Here is a 20,695-nt window from a genome sequence, read left to right as displayed (position 1 = left end):
GTTTACGTATGACATTTTAAATTTAGAAAAATATTTTTTTGTTCTTTGCAGAAAAAAGTGGTATACGTATTTTTTTAATTAATTTATAATTGCCTCAATTTTTTCAAATTAAGAATTTTTTTTAAATTTAGGTTTTTGGAGGTTTTTTTTAAAGTAGACCTATTTTTAATGTCATCCAACGCTAAAAGTATTGAATTTAGGAATTTTTGACATAAAAAGTCCGTTTTTCTTCGACTTTTGAATAATGCTAAAAAATGTTTTTTTAATTTTTGTTAAAAAAATAGCAATTTTTTAGAAACAGATTAATCTTTTTAACTTTGGACCTGATGATCCTTTTTGTTTAAATAATTTGTTTAAAAAAAATTATTTCTTTTCTTTTTTTATTTTTCAAAATGAAAAGTTTTTTGGCCACTACGATCTTTCACTTTACTCATAGAAAAGGAAATTAAAATGTATTTTATATTAAAAAATAAAAAAACGAAAAATTAAAAATAATTTTTTTAAATCAAATTATTTAAACAAAAAGGATTATCAGGCCCACTTTAAAACTTCTTGCAAAATATTGTTAGTATTTCCAGATATGTAAAAATTTTTAAAAAGTAAGAAAAAATCGGGCCCAAAGTTAAAAAAATTAATTTGTTAATAAAAATTCGTTATTTTTTATATAAAAATAAAAAAAAACTTTTTCGTTAACATATTTCGAAATTCGAAGAAAAACTAAACTTTTTTTCACTTGGAAAAAATTACTAAATTCAATACTTTTAGTGTTAAATTTGGGCACTTATAAAAAAATGAAAAATACGTATACCACTTTTTTCTACAAAGAACAAAAAAATATTTATTTGAATTTAAAGTGACATAGGTAAATTTCACGTGGAATAGCCCATGTATATATATATATATATATATATATATATAATTATTGATTTATTTATTAGTCCACAACAAAATTTTCTCCATTTGACGAAGGAGTATTAAGTACTTATATTACAATACTTCCATTTTAAATACATTTCGTTTTCTTATCTACTTGAATGTTATCATTTAATTTTATGCAGGTTTTTAATGGTCCTTAAGATCGTCAAGTCGCTTATTCTTATATATTTAAATATATATATTCTTCTCAAATTTCCACCTGAAAGCTCGAAGAAAATGGAAATTGGACATTTCTGTAAATGGTATGCTCGAAAAATAAATTCGTTATACTTGAGTTATTATAAGCTGAATCGATCCATGTCCATTTAAAGATGAGGTTTTAACACTTATTGTATAATTGGTTTTTTCAAATTTTTAGAAATTTCTGGCCCGCATTTTGTCGGCAGTGCAATGATCGTTGAACAAATTTCAACTCGAGAAATAAGTCTCGATTGATATGACGTTTATTTGGTTCTTTAATGATGTTTCTGTTTTATTTTTAAATAATCTTAAATGAAAGAAAACAAGAATCTTTCAAAAATAATAGTTTCTTATGAAACAAAAAAAGTTATTCAATTAATAGTTGCATAAAACCATAATTTTTTAGAAATCAATGAAAACTGTTTTTATGCTTACAGTATTATTTTATTTAACCCTTTCAAAAATTTTTTTTCTAGAATTTTCAAAAGTTTTATAGAGTTAGTTTTACATAAAATTACAAAAATTTTACAAAAACATTACCAAATTGAATAAAGTAATTTTAATTATTTAAATTATAATAACTCAAGAATATCATATAGTTAAAAAAATTGAAGTATTTAATTTTCACATGGATTAAAATTCATTTAATATTAATTCTTTTTTTTTAAAAAAGTAAATAATTTTTCTTAAAAATGACAATATTCTTCAAAAATTTCGTTTTTTAATTTGGAAAAAATGTTGGCCTCAGATCGATTCAGAAATTTTCTTGTAATTGGGAATTAATTTTTTTTAGAGCGCACATTGGAAATATTGTACTTATTAAGGTCTACGATTCTACTTTAACAATTATATTTTTCCTGATCTTTAAATAGGTAAAACATATTTTATATCGAAGTATGAGGATGAAGTTTCATAATTTTTTTGTTTTTAAGGGGGATCTTACTTTTCTAACGATTATTACACAAGCTATATCGATATTTTGTTAAATTGCAAGAGATGATGGCGAAGTCATGATTAATTCTTAAAATTAACCATTAATGTTTTTTAATTAAATAATTCCTTCCTGCAATCAATATTATTGAACGTTTATTTATCGATTCTATTTATTTTTTACTTGTAAACGACTGAAAAAACCCTTATTAAAGCCATGTTCAAGACAATTGTTTGAAAAGATAATGAAATAGAGAATTTTTCTGATGGAGGCAAAATTTCTATATTATGAAATCGTTTATGAAAATTGTGTATTTTTAAAGAGTTTTAAATTGAAACAATTGTAGTTTCTCATATGAAGTTTATTTAAAAATATAACTTGAACATGTCTTTCACAAAAAACAGAATATAAAAATAAAATAATATAACGCCTTAATCCAAAAATTTTATTTTGATTTCTTTCTGATCGGAATTCATCGCAATTTCCGAGTTTTTCTTTATAATAATCAAATTTGAACTAGAATTTAACTATTTCACAAAAATTTCAATCACACATAATAATTCCCCCTTTCGACTCCAATTTTAAATAAAATCGCACAACACTCATGCGCGCCTTTTCTCCCTTTCTCTACTTTCGACATAAATATTCATATTCAGAATATTTTTTTTTAAAATGCAACACAGTGACCACATTAAAAAAATTTAAAATAAAAACAAGACTTTTTCTTTTGAATTCTATACAAAAATCGATGCATTGATTTATATTTTAATCAACAATAAAAATGGATCTACTGTGATGCATTCAAGAATTGTAATAATTCTTATATATTGTTGAATAACATAATTTCACATCTACACATAACAATCAACATATTTTTTTATAATAATCACTGCTTTTCTCTGATGAAAATTTTTTTTGGAAGTCAAGATTTATTTCTAAAAATTTAATGCACTGAACGAAACGATTATAACGAACAAACACTCTTGTCAATATAAATAATACATCTTTTTTCGATATCGAATTCGACAATTAGAAATAATGTAATAATAATAATAATAATAATAAAAATATTAACAATAGTAATAAAATTAATAATAATAATAATAATAATAATAATAATAGCACACTTTATTTGAAAAATGACTAGTTATTCGTCTTTATTTTTGTGCAACTCTTGTTACGTATTTGAGATTTCTCCAGTATTTAACGTTTTTTTAGTTAAAATACATGAAAAATACAAGAATGTTGAGGTATATGTTTGTACTATGCACAAAATTGACTCTGGTAACAAAAAACATCTGAGCCTCAACCTTTTGTTTTACAAAATTTGTTGTTTCAAAGTTTTTGGGCAAATCGGAAAGAATTATGGAAAAAATCCTCTGGACAAACTCGAGGTAATTTCCTTTAAAAAAATAAAAATATCCTCACATTAAATAACAAATAAAATACAGGAGGTATTTGTGCATTGTAGTCGATTCGGTCTAAAAACAAAATCAAACGTTCCACGTTTGTGAAGAAGTGCTTATTCTAAGTTTACAGCATATTTTCATACTGACATTTAACATAATTAAATGATCGCTCTAATGACAATATACGATATCTTAACAGAGCTAAAGATTTTTTGTTTTAATTAATTTAGTTTGGTAGCGATGCCTTATTTTTTCTTTTTGTTGTTGTCCTTGACATCGAGGATTTCCTGCTAATAAATATTCACTTTGCCCATTTAATGAATTTTGCATCTTTCTTGAGATTATAACAAGCACCTTTTTCTCTAGTGCCTAATGAAATAAATTAAGTCCAAGATTTGAGTAAAACCATTATTTATAAAAAAACACTTTTTACTCAATAGAGATGAATTTACTTTAGAAACTTTAAATAATTTAAAATTAAAATAAATAAATTTTTTCCAAAAATCAAATTTTAAACTGAAAAAAATTAGAATAAAAAAAGCTTTCGAAAATTACTCCACCGGTCTGTTTTATAAATCAAAAATTTCCTTTAAAAGGGGTACTTTTTCTATATAATATCTTAAAGAATATTTATTATGAACGAGATAGTGTTTATAATAATACGTTGCTTGGCATTCGTAAAACTGAGTCTCCCTAAAAGAAGCCACAAGCTCAAAATTAAACAAGTCTCGGAACAGGGAAAATATCGAAAAATATAATTGTTCTTCGACTCAATAACACAGAGAAAACCTGGAATCGTTTTTGTTGCAGTTCAAAATGAGCCAATATTAAACGATTTAAAATGTGGCGCCACATGCATGACTCATTTTTGTTGCACTTTAAAATGGGTAGCGTATGCTTCTCGCTTTGAGCTCAGGTTTTTTCTGTCAACTCGGGAGACTTGTTTCCTTAAATTATAAGGATTCGTTTTGTATTTGAAATATAAATAGAATCATGGCACTATCAGCTCGGTAACGAAAAAGATTCTTAGCCAAAAAGATGGCATCCTTAATAATAAAACTGTATTACTTTCCGATCTAATACAGTCTTGATAATATTATTCTCATGGCGTGCCGTACATACTTTAAGGACATGTGGTTTATAGTGTAAGGTTAATAATTTAAATAGTCGTAGGTGTAAATGCTGCAGCTACGAATGATGAATGACGTACGCCTAATGGACAGTTGTACGAATGACATCTCGAGAAGACTTTTCTTTAAATTACGTGGATGAAGTTCACAAACGGATGCTGATACAAGTTTGTGCAAACGGAATTTTGCCCTGTACAAGAAATCTCGTCACAGTGGGCTTTGTTCTGTGGTTATGCAGGTGTTCATCGGATGTCAGAGATTTCCGTTTTGCTGCCAAAGATCTTGATCAGTTGATCTTCGTAATCATCGATGTTACGTTTCATCAACTCCATGCAAGGACCCAATAAACGCTCGAATGCTTCTACGTCCAAAACTGAAAAGAAAAATATTCTTTAAATCCAGAAAAAAAATTTCAAGTTTTTTTTTAAAGTACACATTTACACAGAAAAAATCTGAAAGCACTGAGTATTTTTTCTCACAGTACTAAATACTGTCTAAACCAAACAATTAAATTCCAGAGCTCCGAATATTCTACGCACAGCACTGAATCCCTACTGAAAATTCCGGCCCCGTTTCCTAAGGCGGATACAACATGGAATCCATAGTCGGAAACGACGCCGGATCCGTAGCTGGGATTTGGGACCGTTTCCGGCGTCGGATCCATCACTGGATCCGACGTCGGATATTTATTTTTAAAATTTAATTTTGTTCATTAAACAATTTTTTAATGTAAATTATAATTCAATAAATTATTAAGTTTTAAAGAGCATTTATAAATGAGTTCCCGGTAACACATATGTAACAAATCTAGATCTCTGTTACAAAAAATATAAATTTATCTTAAATTATTATAATAAAATTAGATTTCGTTACATTTTGTTTTTATTTGACGTCAATAATACAAATAAATAAAAAAAAAATTCTTTCGACGTGTTGACTCTGAGACGCGAACCCTCGACCATCATAGCTCTCAACCGCACTGGGAGCGCCTTAACGGGCTCGACCAGGAAAGGCTATGAAATGTCTTGAGAAAATGTCTCTTATAACGGAAATACTTTAAACAGATACTTATATTATTTTGTAAAGTCACCAAACAGTTTTTCAGATGTTTATTATTACGAAGAGTATATTATCGTACACATATATTTTTTTCCAATGGTATATATGCGTTTTAATACCCAATTTTATATTCGGAGTTTATTAACTTTAACATTTTAATTTAGAATGACATGAATTAAAATTTTAATCAAGTGAACTCTGCATAAATTTCAATTTTTTCGAAAATAAATTAAGTAACAATGTTGGTATAGCAAATTTTTTTTAACAAACTAATGTAATTTGTATAATGCTAATACTTAATTACAATTCACTTTTTACCAGAATTTTCTTATATGAAATTAATGTGACCAAAAATAAATTAGTACATAACTCCAATTTAAAAATTACTTTTTTTAAACAAGGAAAATAAGTTACATTAACAGAATTTTAAACACTATAATATTAGGGGTACCTCCAATTTTAATAAAACTTGGTATACTAACGTATTTTGGTGCGCTGATTATGAAAATGATAGTAAAAATTGGAGCAAATGTGATTTTCATACTAAAAACCATATAAACACCATAAAATCATGGTTTTTTGCGATTAACTAGTAAAAACGCAAAATTTCGAAAACTGCTTTAGACAAAAGTTGTAGATTTCAAAAAAACAGACATTTTATCTTGTATACATTTTTTACTAAAAATGATAATTTTTCGAGAAAAATCCAAAAAACCATAACTAACATATAAAAATTATCACTTTTGGTAAATATATATACGAGATAAAATGAGTATTTTTTGAGATCTATAACTTTTGTCTAAAACATTTTTTAAAATTTTGCTTTTTTTACGAGATAATCGCAAAAACCACGATTTTATGGTGTTTTTATGGTTTTTATTATAATAATCAAATTTGCCCCAATTTTCAGTATCATTTTCGTATTTGCTGAAAATCGAGTAATTTCTATTTTGATAAAATTTTATTTTATGCAGCAGAAAAAAATTTAGATAAGCTTTAAACGCATGAAACTGATTGTCCCCATTTACCTCAAACTAAATAATGTTTTTAATTAACCCAAGTAGCACGGAATATTGGTTGAATGTCACGATGATATAAAGTAGGAATATTCCTGTGACATTCAGGCGATATCATAATGTCCGCTTCATGGGGACATTGCACGGTGATATTCCTGTGACATTCGCGTGAAATTCGTATGATACCGAGAGAAAATTCCCGTGAAATTCATGTAATATTGAGGGTATTTCCCTGTGATATTGAGCGGAATATTTCCTGTGATATGAAGGGAATATTTCTCTGATATTGAGGGAATATCCCTGTGATATTGAGAAAATATTCCTGTTATTTATAAAATTCCAAAATGTTGTTTGTTTTGATTGTTTTGAATATTTAAATACAAAAATAAATAAATAGAAAAAAAAATTTTTTTTTAGAATTTTTTAAATTATCTCATCAATATCACTGGAATATCCCCTCAATATTACATGAATTTCACGGGAATTTTCCCTCGGTATCATACGAATATCACGCGAATGTCACAGGAATATCACCGTGGAATGTCCCCATGAAGCAGACATTATGATATCGCCTGAATGTCACAAGAATATTCTTGCTTGATATCTCCTTGACAGTCAAGCAATATTCCGTACTACATGGGAAGTGTATTTAATGTTTGACTAAACAAACTGTAAGTTTTTTTTCTATATTGGAGTTCCAAAATTTTTTTTCGTATTACTTTTACTCCAAAATAGAAAAAAACTTATAGTTTGTTCAGTCAAACTTTAAATTTAACACTTATTTAAAAACATTATTTAGGATCAGTTAGGGTAATTGGGGACAAAAGATATTGGCGCTTAATTTACAGTTTTAAAATTAAGTTCAATATCAATATTTTAATCTCAGATCATCTACAACAGGTTCTGAGTATTGCCAAGCTTTTATCTTGACAATTGGCAGCAAGATAAAAAAAGTTATCGCTCAATGCATAAAAACTTGAAAATCAAAGTCAAACTGTTTCAGTATTTTATCTCGCATTTCAAAGAAAAAAGACTTAAAAATCATACCAAATTTTTTTCTTATTTCTTATGACTCCCATAACAAAAATTCAAGTGAATTTCTGTTATAGGAATCATAAGGAATAAGAAAAAAATTTGGTATGATTTTTAAGACTGCTTTTTTTAAATGCGAGACAAAATACTGAAATTAAAAAAAAATAAAAAAAATTTCATTTGGTTCAACTATTATACATATATCTACTACAAATGTTTTTCAATTTTTTTCATCCCTTAATACAGTAATATACTTGAGGAAACTTTTTTCTAAAAACTTTCATAGAAACTATGCTCTCCCCATTTACCCCAAATTTTATGAAATTTTCTAAATTTTGGGGTAAATGGGGACAATTAGTTTCATGCGTTTAAAGCTTATCTGAAAAATTTTTTTGCTGCATAAAATTAATCCTGGAGTGGGATTACGAATAGCAACAGCGCTACGAAGATTTCGCTACGTAGCGATTTGAAGCTACATTCACTTAACAAAAATTTTTAGTTACTGAATGACTCAAAAAAATTGTATCAGTTTCACAGATTTAGGTTAGCATAATTCTGCCGTACGAAGTAAAAACTTGGTTAACTCATATTTTGACGAAAAATGAGTTTTTGGTATCAATGGATTCGTAATAAAAAAAACGCATCTGATGATGTTACTAAAAAAATTTTATTTAATTATTTATTGCAAAAAGATAGTTATAAAAAATTGGCGAAAACTTAGAAAATACTACATAAAAAGTATGCAAACTCGAGTTAAGAAGTCCGAAAATCGTAGCTCGAGCATGAGATAAGAAACAAAAACTCAGTCAACTCGAGTTGAGTATTTTTGCTGTCAAAAACGTAGTCGAATTTCATGCATAGTTTCGAAGCAAAAACCGTAACTCGAGTTAAGGCCATGTGGGCAATAATTGATTTTGCGAAACCCAAATTTTGGAGGTATGATAGAGAAGGGTTGAATAGACATCGCTGTTCTCCTTATATTTTATATATTTACACCAAAATATATTTAAAATATTGTGAAAGATGGTACTACTTTCCATTGAAAGTGACAGGTAAAATGGCGGACAGAGTACTGAAAGGCACAGACATGGTGAAAGTATATTAGGGGTAGCGGTGCGCACGACGCGTTTTCGTCATCTTCTGCGCAGACCATTGCCTCCGACATTTTTAAAAACAAAAGACGATTCAAATTCAAAAATCTGGCATTTTTTATTGTCGACTTTTAATTTCGTGGTTATGAATTTTACTAGTATAATTATTAATTAATAAGTTGATTATTATTTGCTTTTATAAATTAATTGTTTTATTTACGGTAAAATATATTTTTAATAAAGTTCAAATTATTGACTGAAAAAATATATAAAAATTTTGAAGTTTTTTTAAAATAAAAATTACTACTGCATTAGGGTCAACCGGGGTAAATCCGAACGCTTTTAGTAAGTTTCAACAATAACATAAGTTTTTTCTTTAAAAAAAAATACTTCCGGTATTCTGGTGCATGAAGTTGTTACTTTACTTCCATAGAACAATTTTATGGGGTAGCAAAAATTTTTGATAAATTACAATCGCAGGAAACTTAGCGTTCGTATTTACCTCGATACTTTGCAACTTTCCTAAAATACCGGGGTAAATACGAACGCCACTGTATTTCAGAAAAATCTTAGGGAAAATAAATTTAAAGTATTGCAATTGTTAAACTTATATAAAGACTCAAAAAAATACGATAATAAACCTATTATGTAATAATGCATCATATATAAATACAAAAATCAAACAGGTTAAAAATTAAAATGCATTACACAATTAATACCTTCAATAACTTTATCAAATCATAACGGATTTTTGCAAAACTTGCTACAGAAAGTATTTTGGAGTGATTGAATGTAAATACAAAAATAAAAGTCAAATTTTTTTAATTCAAAATGGCGGACTTTCCTAAAACTTATTTTTAAAAATGATCAAATTTGCTAACTCCAAATTCGTAATCAGCGACCCTGAAACACCCCGAGTAACAATTTTAGAGCGAATCCAATGAATTTTTAAATTCTCGTCCGCCATTTTGAATTTTGAAAAACTGACTTCAAATTGGTAATTAGCGACCCCAAAAACCGTAGAATACCAAATTTTATTAAGATCCTGAAAAACTTTTTTCAACAAACCATTTGGCAAAAAAATTGAAACACTCCTTCGAGAGAACAGAGATTAAGTCATATGACGGTGATATCACCATGATATCACCGTCATATGACTGTGATATCACCTTGATATCACCTCGATGTCACCGTGTGATATCACCGTAAGGCGGACATTTTGACATTTTCCTGATGTCACGGTGACATTCCCCGGTGATATCACCGTGACATCTGGTTGATATATCGTGCTACTTGAATATTTATTATTCATCATACTGTTTGTTTGACATTTTGTATAATTTTCGTTTCGCATTTCGTTTTTTGTTATTATTTTTAATTATTTTATTTAACTCTCTTAATCTAATGTATATTCTAGTGCGAACTAAACACAACAAAACATCATAAGGAACTGATTTATCAGTTTTATCAAAAACTATTTGCGTAACTTTTTTAAAAATATTTTCTTCATTAGACAAACTTGCTCTGTGAAATTTATTAAATTCTTGCCCCATTATAAATCCTGCAGCCAGGAAGCAATCGGAAGGATAAATTAATCCTCCTCTTGAAAGGGAATGAATCCAATCGGTTTGGTCACTTGTTTGCAGAAGTTTTGTTTAAGTTCCCAAAAAACTGTGTTTGGTTTTAAAGCGATTGGCAACGTAACCACAGATGTACTTTAACCCTTCTTGAGATATCCACTGTCTCGATTCTTCATTTTCTATTTCCTCCAATAATGACGATTCTACATTTGTTGGCTCATAATTCGCGCTATGAAAAACTAAAAATATACGTGATATATTAAAATATAAATTATATAATAATATCAGACGTAAATATTTAAATAAAAATTAAATATTTAAATTAAATATAAATAAATATGAATAAAATAAATTAATTGAATAAAAATTAGGGTGATCATTTTGACCTCCCATTCCACGAATGTAAGAAAAACAGTTTTCTAAAATGTCTTGATTAAGTCTGTTCGTTAGTAAATATTCCACTTTCAAATTTTCTGAACTATACTGCTGCCTTAAATAAGCAAATAAGCTTGGTAGAGAGAGGTTAGATAAAAGAATTCCTTTTTGAAAGGGTAATAAACCCTTTCTTCCTACAACTCTCATAGAGTTAATAAATTCAGACATTTCTTCTAATACTTGACACTGTTTATTAATTTCGACTCCAAAGGCATGAGCTTCAGGATAATCTTTAAACTTTTCAATTGAGTTAAATAAATCAAACCATTTATTGATAAGATCAAGCATATCCGTCAAAGCTTTCCAATTTTCGAATCCGCGAAATTCTTTTTGACCACAGCACTTTACAGCTTGAGCAATACCATGAGAAAATAGTTGAGTAGCAAGTTTTACTTTTTGTCTTTCAGTGTTTTTACATTGTAAATGCGCTATACTAAGATTAAATGCAATTTTTAAATCAACTGTTTCTATTAATCTTAACAATTCTTCGATGGGTTCTTTTTTCAAATATGTTCCTCGATAAATAAATCCGTGATCAAGAAAATTATTTCTGATTAGCTTTATTAAATGTGGAATATCACAGAAGAAGTATATTCTGTAATTTTCATTACACGGATGCATAAAATATCTTGTTTGTCCTTCTTTTACTCCAATGTTTAATTCTGTATTTAATAGTTTTTGATTCGACGGGCCCATATCAGAAGTCATTGCCACAACGGTATATCCAGCTGCATATAAAGCACTAATTACTTCGAGAAGTATTTGAAACAAAAAAAAATTTGAAACATATATTTCATCAAAGCATAAAACTATTACTCTATCAATTTCTGTTATTTTTTCTCCTTCATTTTTCATAATTGATATGACATCAGTCAATAAACCTTCCTGTAAATTTAACTTTTCACTCCAGGTTCGTAAGCACGTTAAAGATGGTAAAGGAATTTTCATATTATTTCTTAAAAATCTGTAAGCCTTGGCGCTGACACTTCGCAAAGATAATGCTGATGCTATGTCTTCAGAGTTCCATTTTACTTTACTTTGATGTGGGTTAGTTAATAATTTAATTTGTCCAGGAGTAAAAATAGTTCCAACTTGTTCTTTAATTTTTAGAACTTTTGCTTCGGATTTAACAAGTTCGTTTTCTTTCTTTTGTAATTTACGTTGTAAAATGGCATTGTCTTTTTGTAATTTTGAAACGTTTCTTTTTTCTTCTAAATATTTTTTCTCATAAAACTTCAATAAACTTTTAGGGCTTGACGGAAATGGTTTCTGTGGTATTATTTCGACTGTATTTTCCCCATTTTGGTTTTCCGTATTTTCTAAAATCACATTTGTTAAAGATGAATTAATAGATAAAGTTTTTGCTGAAGTTCCCGGAAAATCAAACTTTGATGTGGTACTTGGTACTAATAGTCCGGGGAAGGATTCATCACAATTTGTAAATAATAAATTTTTACGTCATGGTAGCGATATAATAAGCGATGCAAATGACTACGGAATTTTAGATTTGGACAGTTCAAGTTTTTCTAATGAAACGGAAATGGAATTCCATGTGCATTTCCTGACAACAATCGAGAACAGGAATCTATAGAAACAATCCAAAGTCATCAATCTTTTGGCACAATTTTCAGGAATTCTTTATGTATTGACGAAGATAACGCGAGTGATTTGGGGTAATAAAAAGTCAGAGTAATTATCGAACGAATTATTCTGACACACGGAAAACAGTTTGAAGGTTCAAACACGGTGTCAACAGACTAATAGATGATGATGTCATATGAAATTTGCAGGCAAAGGTGGGAAGCTTAATAGTGGCTGATACACACTGCTTTTTTTAGTGGCGCCACTGTTATCCTGTATGTTCATCATCAAAATTTAGAGTGTCATCTAATGCATTTACATACGCCACGACAAGCATATCGTTTTTCGATGTGATCACCGATTTTAACCGTGATCGTCATGAACAGTCATGAATGCACTTTTCTTTTATAAAATACGCGTTTATGTATATCATTATAGTTGGGAACGATAAATATCGTTTCAATAATATTTAATGTAACCAAGTGTTTTTCTTCGATTTTATGGACATTTTTTTTAAATAAAAATATTTAGATATATGTCGCAAAGTTTGAAAATAACTGCATGTTAAAGCGGTTCTATTTTTAAGGTTATGTGTTACTGGTGACCATGGACGAGTGCGTTTCACAAATTTTGGAAGATTGGAATCTTTCAATTCTGCAAAAAGTGTTTAGATGTAAGTATAAGTTAGTTTGAAAATAATTTTTGGTAAATAAACTTAAATGGGTGTATCTTAAAACATATCGTGTACCGTGTGTATCGTAATATTCATCTTATCAATTTGTGTTTTGTAGTTTATCAGTATAGTAAACTTGTACTTTAATAATTTATATTTAAAAAAATAATAATTTTTCAATTTTAAATTATATATATATATATATATATATATATATATATATATATATATATATATATATATATGCATTATAGATATGCATTCTCCAGACCACGTGTCTTTCTTTTCAATCTTCTTAAGTACGAAAAACTATTAAATAAATTAATCAATCATAGGTAAATGTTTATTAATTCGACGTTTTGCAACAATTTTTGTTGTCTGCTCATCAGGACATCATCAAGTCTATATAAAAACAAAAGTTACAAAAAAGTTTTGTTTTAAAACAGTTTTGAGGTTGAGATATTGACAAATTCAAGCAAATGTAACAAAAATTTATTTAATAACTAATATTTTCTTAAAACAAGAAGATAATTCCAAATTCAACTTAATAATCTTTGTTGTTTAAATATTTGTAATATTTTTTTCCTTTAACGGTAAAGTATTTTTTAATTTAGTTTTTATCATATTTATTATTTTTATTTATTATTATTATTATTTATATTTATATTTATTTTTTTTTATTTATTGACTCCTTGTATACTATTACATATAGCTTTTACAGTGTTATCCCAATACTTATATACTATTCTTAATCTTATTTATATTTATATTTATCGCTTCACGTAATGCGTGGTAAAATTACATCGTAGTAGGTTTGGTTTTACCAGTTCGTCTGATTTTCTTCTTCTTTAGACGGTGTATTTATTTCAATCTCTTGCATATTTGTTCGCGTTGAATGGAATTTTAATAAATTTAACGTCACAGTATTTTTTACAGTGTAGGATTACGTATTTACATCAATTTTTTTATTCTTTTGTATTTAAGACAAATGAAGAGGAAGTCACATGGTCTGAACAATGCGTATCTATTTAATTTATATTTAAATATTTTTTTGGTACACTAATAATTGAAGTTCACAATTTTTCTAGTTCACAGCATTGATAAGTCCAAATTTTCTGCATTAACGGAGAATGACATTGATAAAATTATTCCAGAAGAATTTGGAATAAATGTAATAAATGATTTTAAAACAAAATATAAATTAAATTTATTACAAAATTTCCGTGATTATGGAACTGAAAATGAGTCAGTTGAAAAGACGTTAGATATTTCATCTTCAACATCATTTTCTGAGTCAAATGAGATGGTACACTCTATTGTAAAACCTCGTAATGCATTAGAAGTTCTCAATAATTCTACTTCGGTGGTTAATATTGAAAATAAAAATAATGATTTTCAAGGAAAACATTTTTTAAGCTTCCTTTTAGGAGAAAATGAGAGTTTTGAAACAGAAAATATTGAAAATGAAGTTCCCTATTGCATAAGTGATATAGAACATTTTATGAATCTGGAAGAATCATATTCACAAAGTAATTTTTCTTCTTTTTATTTCAATAAGATCAATACCACAAATGAATGCATGACGTTTTAAAATCTATTCTTTGAAATTCATGGTTAAATAAAATTCTTAATATTTTCAGTTGAGAAGAATATGACACTTTTTAAATTATTGAGCCAAAGTTTAGTAGGTAAATTCATACTATACGAATATTCTCAAAGTAAAAGTTTCTCAAGAAAAGACTTAAGTAAAATAGTAATGGAAGAAGAAATGAATAATACTTTAAAGACTAATAAGCCTTTTTCGTAAGCAACTTTTCTTTTCTATCATAATTATTTACCGCATTCACACCGTTTGGTATATTTATATCTTTTGCGATGACTGAAAGACGTTTTTAAACGTCCGAAGCATAAAAATAAAAAATTTCCCCACATTCCCTAAAAGCTAATAAAATTCTAAAAGCAATAAGACCTAAAAGAAAATATATTGTCAATATTTTAATAAAATAATTTTTAAAAAATGTGATTTTGAAAGTTTAACTGACATTCATACTACTTCTGAAATAATAATAAAAAATTAGTGTTATTCTCATTTTAAATATAAGTTTTGATAAAATTGTAATTATTTATCAACGGCAACGTGTGATTTTTTTCTTAAATAATGCAAGCCGTCAAAGGTGTACCAAAACAAATAGAAAAATTTAAAAAAAAAATTGTTAACAGGAAACTAATTTTTAAAGTTTAAAGAAACATTTTTTATAAAATTTTCTTTTAAATTGGAAATTATTGCAGTTCTCAAATATTTATATATATATTTAATGTAAAAACCAAAGAAAAACAAAAATTCTTGTTCGTTTGCAATTTTTGAATTCTAATTAGAATTCAAATTTTCTGTTTGTAGAATAACTTGTGATACATTCAAGGAACTTGCTAAAAACATTAAAGCACTTTTCCCTACGGAAGAAAAAGATTTATATTATGATCCTTCTTATACCATTAATGAAAATAATAAAAGAATAAGAGTAAATTCATCGGGTTTCTTGTACAACACATACCTAACGATTAGAGAAAAAGCTGCAAACATTAAGTTGGTAGATTGTTCAATTAAATCTAAGAGAAAGAAGGGAAAGAAAGTGAAGTCGAAGGTGTAGTATACTTAAAACTTGTAAACAAATTTTGTTCCTCTATCTGTAGGTCAATACATAGAAATGGATATTAATTAAATATGACACATTTGGACAAATACCGTATTTTTTACACTCGTTTTTTAATTTGTCTTACAGAATTAGAACAGTTCCCACTAGACTTGAACATTTTATGTGAAGAAACCCCGGAAAACGAAAGTGCGGCTCTTACGACTTGGAAGTATTCTTTTTATCATCGCAAGGAAGCTGTTTATAAGCACAAGACTGCTGTAGATATTTTAAATTATTTTAAAATTCTTAAAGGAAGCTTATGCAAAACATTGGTAAGTATAGGATTACTTTTTAATCATTTTAAGGAAAAGCAAAATCTTAAAAAATTATAAACATAAAATTCAAGATTTTACTCTTTATTATTTGTAATATTTTGCTAACAATTTTAGCTAACTGTATTCTGCAAAACATAATTTTTTAGATTTCATCTGATTTCGAAGATCTATTTAAAAAACACATACCAGAAAAAGATAAAAAATACAAACATATTTGTGTACACGATAGACTTCTTTTAAATTGGCCAACAATTGCTAAACAAATGATTCAAGTCGCAAAACAAAGTTGCTCCAATAAAACTAGGAAAAAGAAGAACAATGGTCATTCTGGACAGAAGAATTCTTTGGAAAATGAGCCAGTGAAACACGTAAATACAAATTACATGGATATAGACGACATTTTAAAAAATAACAAAGATCCAAAAGAAGCTGGTAAGTACAATAATGAATAATATCATTGTAACTTATTATAGTTTGTGCAAATAGTGAATAAATTTAAACTTTAATTAATTACCCTACCGAAAGAGTGGTACTGGAATGGTACTGAATTGGACTTGGCTTGAGTTCCACTTCAGTACCACTACCTGATAACCCATAAGAAGACATTTTTAAAGTACTTTAACAATAGTTTTTCCCTCCTTGAACAATAGACCCCTAGGTCCTTTGTTGAAGGATTAAAATTTTAACCCGAGTTTTATTGATTAAAAAATTTGTAATTTTAATAACTCAACTTTAAAAAATATATATTCAGATTCGTTATTATTTCCAGATTATGAATATCTAAAATTTATCATAAAATAATTACATTTAAAAAAGTTATAATTTATCTCGTATACCTTAAGTTTGATAAAAAAAATGGACATTATTTTTGAATTTAGCTGCCAAAGGAAATATCATATGCATAATAATGTATGAAAATAATATAAATCCATGAAAAACAAATATAATATTGAAATAAATATAAAGTTTTAGTTTAAACATATTGAAAAAGCTAGTCGCTTTTCACTTTTATGAGGGTATTAACGGTAACTCGACCCTTTTCGCAGGTAAATTTCCCAGTTCCATTTCAGTACCAAAATGCACCAAATTAGTACTGAGTTGGTACTGAGATCTCAGTTCCAATTTCCCAGTACCAATCAAGTACCACCCTTCCGGTAGGGTATATACTTATTTTGGCGATTTAATGATTGTTGAAATTTTAATCTTAAAAATCCTAAACATAGGTAGTAGGTAATATTCCCTAAATGGAAACTATATGTGATATTTATTTGAATTAAATTATTTACAGTATGTATTATATTGGTAATTGTTTACAGAACATGAGAATGCTCTGGCAGCCTTACTTTTACCAAGTTTGATCAAGCACGTCTTCAAAGCTCCAAACTCCAAAAATCCGAATTCTCAAAATTCCACTTGGAAGCCGGAGGAACATGACGTCGTAAAATCTTTCATTGTCCATATTGAGGTAATCATCAAAATTTTCAACTTACACTTGTATTGGGATCTGACATTCGTACACATGCCATCTGGTGTTGAAAAATGTAACTAGTTTTGAATAACTGTTTGTGTCACTTGCAATTGTAGTTCCGCTGTCATTGTTAATTATTTTATCATTATGAATGAAGCTACATTTTTTACCGCGTGAGAAATCTTCCTGCAGAATTAAGTGTTCTGTGAGAGGCTGTGGCAGTACTGTAGCGAAAAATTTAAGCGTAATTTTCCATAAATTTCCGAAACCAAAACAACGAGTAGTGGATGTGAAAAATACGTTCGATAATTTTGAAAAAGTCGATCAATTAAAGGCCTGGAAAAATGCTTTAAATATAAACAGTATAAAGCCTTCTATGAGAGTATGTTCTCTGCATTTCAAAAGAAGTGATTACATTTTGCCAGGTAAGTTTAAGATTTTAAAATTTGGAGGTTATATAATCTTTCATATTACCCGTGCATGTGAACATTTTGAAAGTTAATTTATCACTGTAAAAACGGATAAATAAATTTTTTTTTCACTTCTTGTTAACAGACTTTTACAATGAAAAATGAAATATATACATTTATAAATTTTCATATAATTACATGAAATATAAAGGAAAATACAATACTTTTCTTGCACATGTATCGCTGGATTTGAGAAAATCATTTGTATAAAAATAAGATTTCTTTTATATTTTTATTCATGTTTGTAAATAGGAATTTAAATAGTAATTTTGTATTAAAAAAATTCACTTATACATTTATTAAATTAAGCAATATTTTTTAAACGATTTTGTTCTATTGCATCCCATGTTATTCCCATGTAAATTCACTAAAAGTGTTACCCAATTTACGCCATATTGCTTTAGGCCCCGCCCCCATGTCAGATCCCAATAATGTACTTCATATTTTACTTTTAATATTTCATAAAATATTATGTGTCTACTTTATCAATTTATTCACAGGTTCCAGAGAACGAAGAAGATCTTCAGAAATTTGTAGACCAAAAGTGCCTTTTTTACGAAACTAAAAAAGTACTCAGTGTGCAACCGTATATCATAATTTGTGGCAAACTGAGCTCTATTAGCAAATCTTACGTTGTAATAGGAAAAGTTCTTCATAAGTGCAAAACAATAGTTGAAGCGTTATACTTTTGTTTTAAATCTTTTTATGCGCTTCATATTGATTATTATGTAGCATGTCCACATATATGGTCGTTTTTCCATAAATATGTGTATGAAATCAAAGGACAGAAACATTTAGTTGCTTCTAAACAAATATCCCATTTATGTACTGAAATAGGTAAAATTGTGGTATAGAAACGTTGAATACCATTGCGTTTGTCGTTTTGCGTCGATTTTATGATTATTATAATTTATTCAAAGATTATAAAAAGCCGTTAGTTACTTTAAAGTTTAACTTTAAAATAGGGACTTTTACATACTGAAACTATGTTTAAAGGAAATAACTTTAACTGTGCTAAAATCTTTATTCTGAAAATTATGTTTTACTCTTATGACCAAATTTTCTAAATATAACAATACGTTGATTTCTTTTCTTGGAAATAGTCAAAACTTAGCATTTAGTGAGAAAATTTTATAAGCTAAAAAGAGAAATATTCATGAATAAAATCTTTTTTCCCATATTCAGACTAATTTTTTAATATTCTCAAATGGATTTAGAAACAAAAATTTTAGAACTCACTTGTGATTTATATAACAATCTCAATCTTTCAAGATCTGACGTACAATTTGTAATTGAAAAGTTTCGAAATTTTATATCAAATGATTATAATCCATTTCTTTTAAAAGAATTGAATTCGAGTTTGTATAATGCTGCTAGTCAACAAGTTTCAGAAACAATAAATAATACTTTTGAGAAATACAAGGACCCTTTTCAAAAATACAGTTCAGAAAGTAAACGATTAAATCTATATACAAAAATGGGATTATACGTGGAGCCTAAAATATGTGTTTTAAGTAAAGAGCGAGTTCCAAAATTTGTAGAAGATAAAGTTCTTCTAGTGACTAAAACAACCACAATGGTTCATTTATCGATGAAAAATTCATTAAAAAAACTTCTCCAGATGGACGGATTGTTAAAATCCACGTTATCTTACATGGATTTTCTTAATTCTGAATCAAAGATAAAAATGAATTTTATACAAGGTTCTTTGTGGAAGAAACAGCTCAAAAATTGCGATAAACAAGGAACAGTACTACCTTTATTTATTTACTTTGACGATCTTGAACCTGGCAACGCTTTAGGTTCTCACGCTGGAAAAAATCAAATTGGATGCGTTTATTACACTATTCCGTGCTTACCACCAAATTTTGCCTCTAAACTTGACAGTATTCTTGTGAGTGATATTTTCTACTCTAAGGATCGAAAAAAATTTGGAAATGCATTAATTTTTCAAAATCTTATCTCCGAATTACAAGACTTAAACACTAAAGTACTCGAAATAATTGTGGATAATGAAAAATATATAATTTATTTTCTGACAAGTTTGATATTAGGTGACAATCTTGGTCTAAATGGAGTTCTAGGTTTTGTGGAGTCTTTCGCGTTAACTCATTTCTGCCGAGTTTGTTACGCTGGTCCGAAAGAGACGAAATTTATGACAAAAGATAATGAAACTTTAATTAGAACAACAGAAAAATATGAAGTGGATGCACAAACTTTAAAGTATTCTGAGACCGGTATAAAGGAAGTTTGTGTGTTTAATGCACTAAACAATTTTCACGTGATTACCAATGCAAGTGTAGACATTATGCACGACGTTTTCGAGGGTGTTGCAAACTATGTCATGGCAGAGATATTGTTAAAATTGATTTTAGATGATGAATGTTTTACGATAGATTTTTTGAATAATGCTTTAAACTCATTGGATTTTGCTTTTGAATCGTCTAATGTACCTCTCAACATTTCTTTGGATTATGTCAAATCAAATCGCAAGTTTAAAATGTCCGCGTCGGAAGTACTATTTTTTTCAAGATATTTTGGACTACTAGTTGGAGACATGGTACCAGAGGATAATGATTCCTGGACTCTTTACATCAAATTGAGAGAAATCATCCATATCATAACTTTACCTACTATTACTCATTCACATCTTGCTCAGTTGGAAATCTTGATTGAAGAGCATCATACAATGTATTTGAAGTTATTTGGCAATTTGAAAGCAAAATTTCACTTCAT

At 27.9% G+C, this 20,695-nt stretch overlaps 2 protein-coding genes across 3 annotated transcripts in view; one reads left to right on the top strand and one right to left on the bottom strand.

Annotated features, from left to right (window-relative positions):
* Positions 1–1,948: 1,948 nt before the first annotated feature.
* LOC127286257 (cAMP-dependent protein kinase type II regulatory subunit) overlaps positions 1,949–20,695 on the bottom strand; it is a 251,632-nt gene continuing 232,885 nt past the window's right edge. For both annotated transcript variants that reach the window (XM_051312631.1, XM_051312632.1), the window contains exon 8: positions 1,949–4,959. In XM_051312631.1, the coding sequence (XP_051168588.1) occupies positions 4,829–4,959 (131 nt within the window). In that variant the 3' untranslated portion in view covers positions 1,949–4,828. The remainder of the gene's footprint in view (positions 4,960–20,695) is intronic.
* LOC127286258 (uncharacterized) lies at positions 15,494–18,998 on the top strand. Its single transcript, XM_051312633.1, has 5 exons — positions 15,494–15,695; positions 15,834–16,018; positions 16,168–16,453; positions 17,338–17,486; positions 18,460–18,998. Exons 3-5 carry the CDS (start codon positions 16,285–16,287, stop codon positions 18,811–18,813), a joined length of 672 nt encoding a protein of 223 aa, XP_051168590.1. The 5' UTR covers positions 15,494–15,695; positions 15,834–16,018; positions 16,168–16,284; the 3' UTR covers positions 18,814–18,998.

Source organism: Leptopilina boulardi, unplaced genomic scaffold, assembly GCF_019393585.1.
Source record: "Leptopilina boulardi isolate dan_hultmark-lab unplaced genomic scaffold, ZJU_Lbou_2.1 LbouV2_351, whole genome shotgun sequence".
Classification (NCBI taxonomy): Eukaryota; Metazoa; Arthropoda; class Insecta; order Hymenoptera; family Figitidae; genus Leptopilina; species Leptopilina boulardi.
The sequence above is the reverse complement of the archived record's forward strand: the minus strand, read 5'-3'. Positions and strand labels throughout refer to the sequence as shown.

Bases quoted from the DNA above. Each gene is read 5' to 3' on its own strand.
- LOC127286258 (XM_051312633.1), top strand. From the start codon at position 16,285: ATGATTCAAGTCGCAAAACAAAGTTGCTCCAATAAAACTAGGAAAAAG. The intron at 16,454-17,337 runs GTAAGTACAATA...AATTGTTTACAG, and splicing joins CAAAGATCCAAAAGAAGCTG to AACATGAGAATGCTCTGGCA. The intron at 17,487-18,459 runs GTAATCATCAAA...ATTTATTCACAG, and splicing joins CTTTCATTGTCCATATTGAG to GTTCCAGAGAACGAAGAAGA.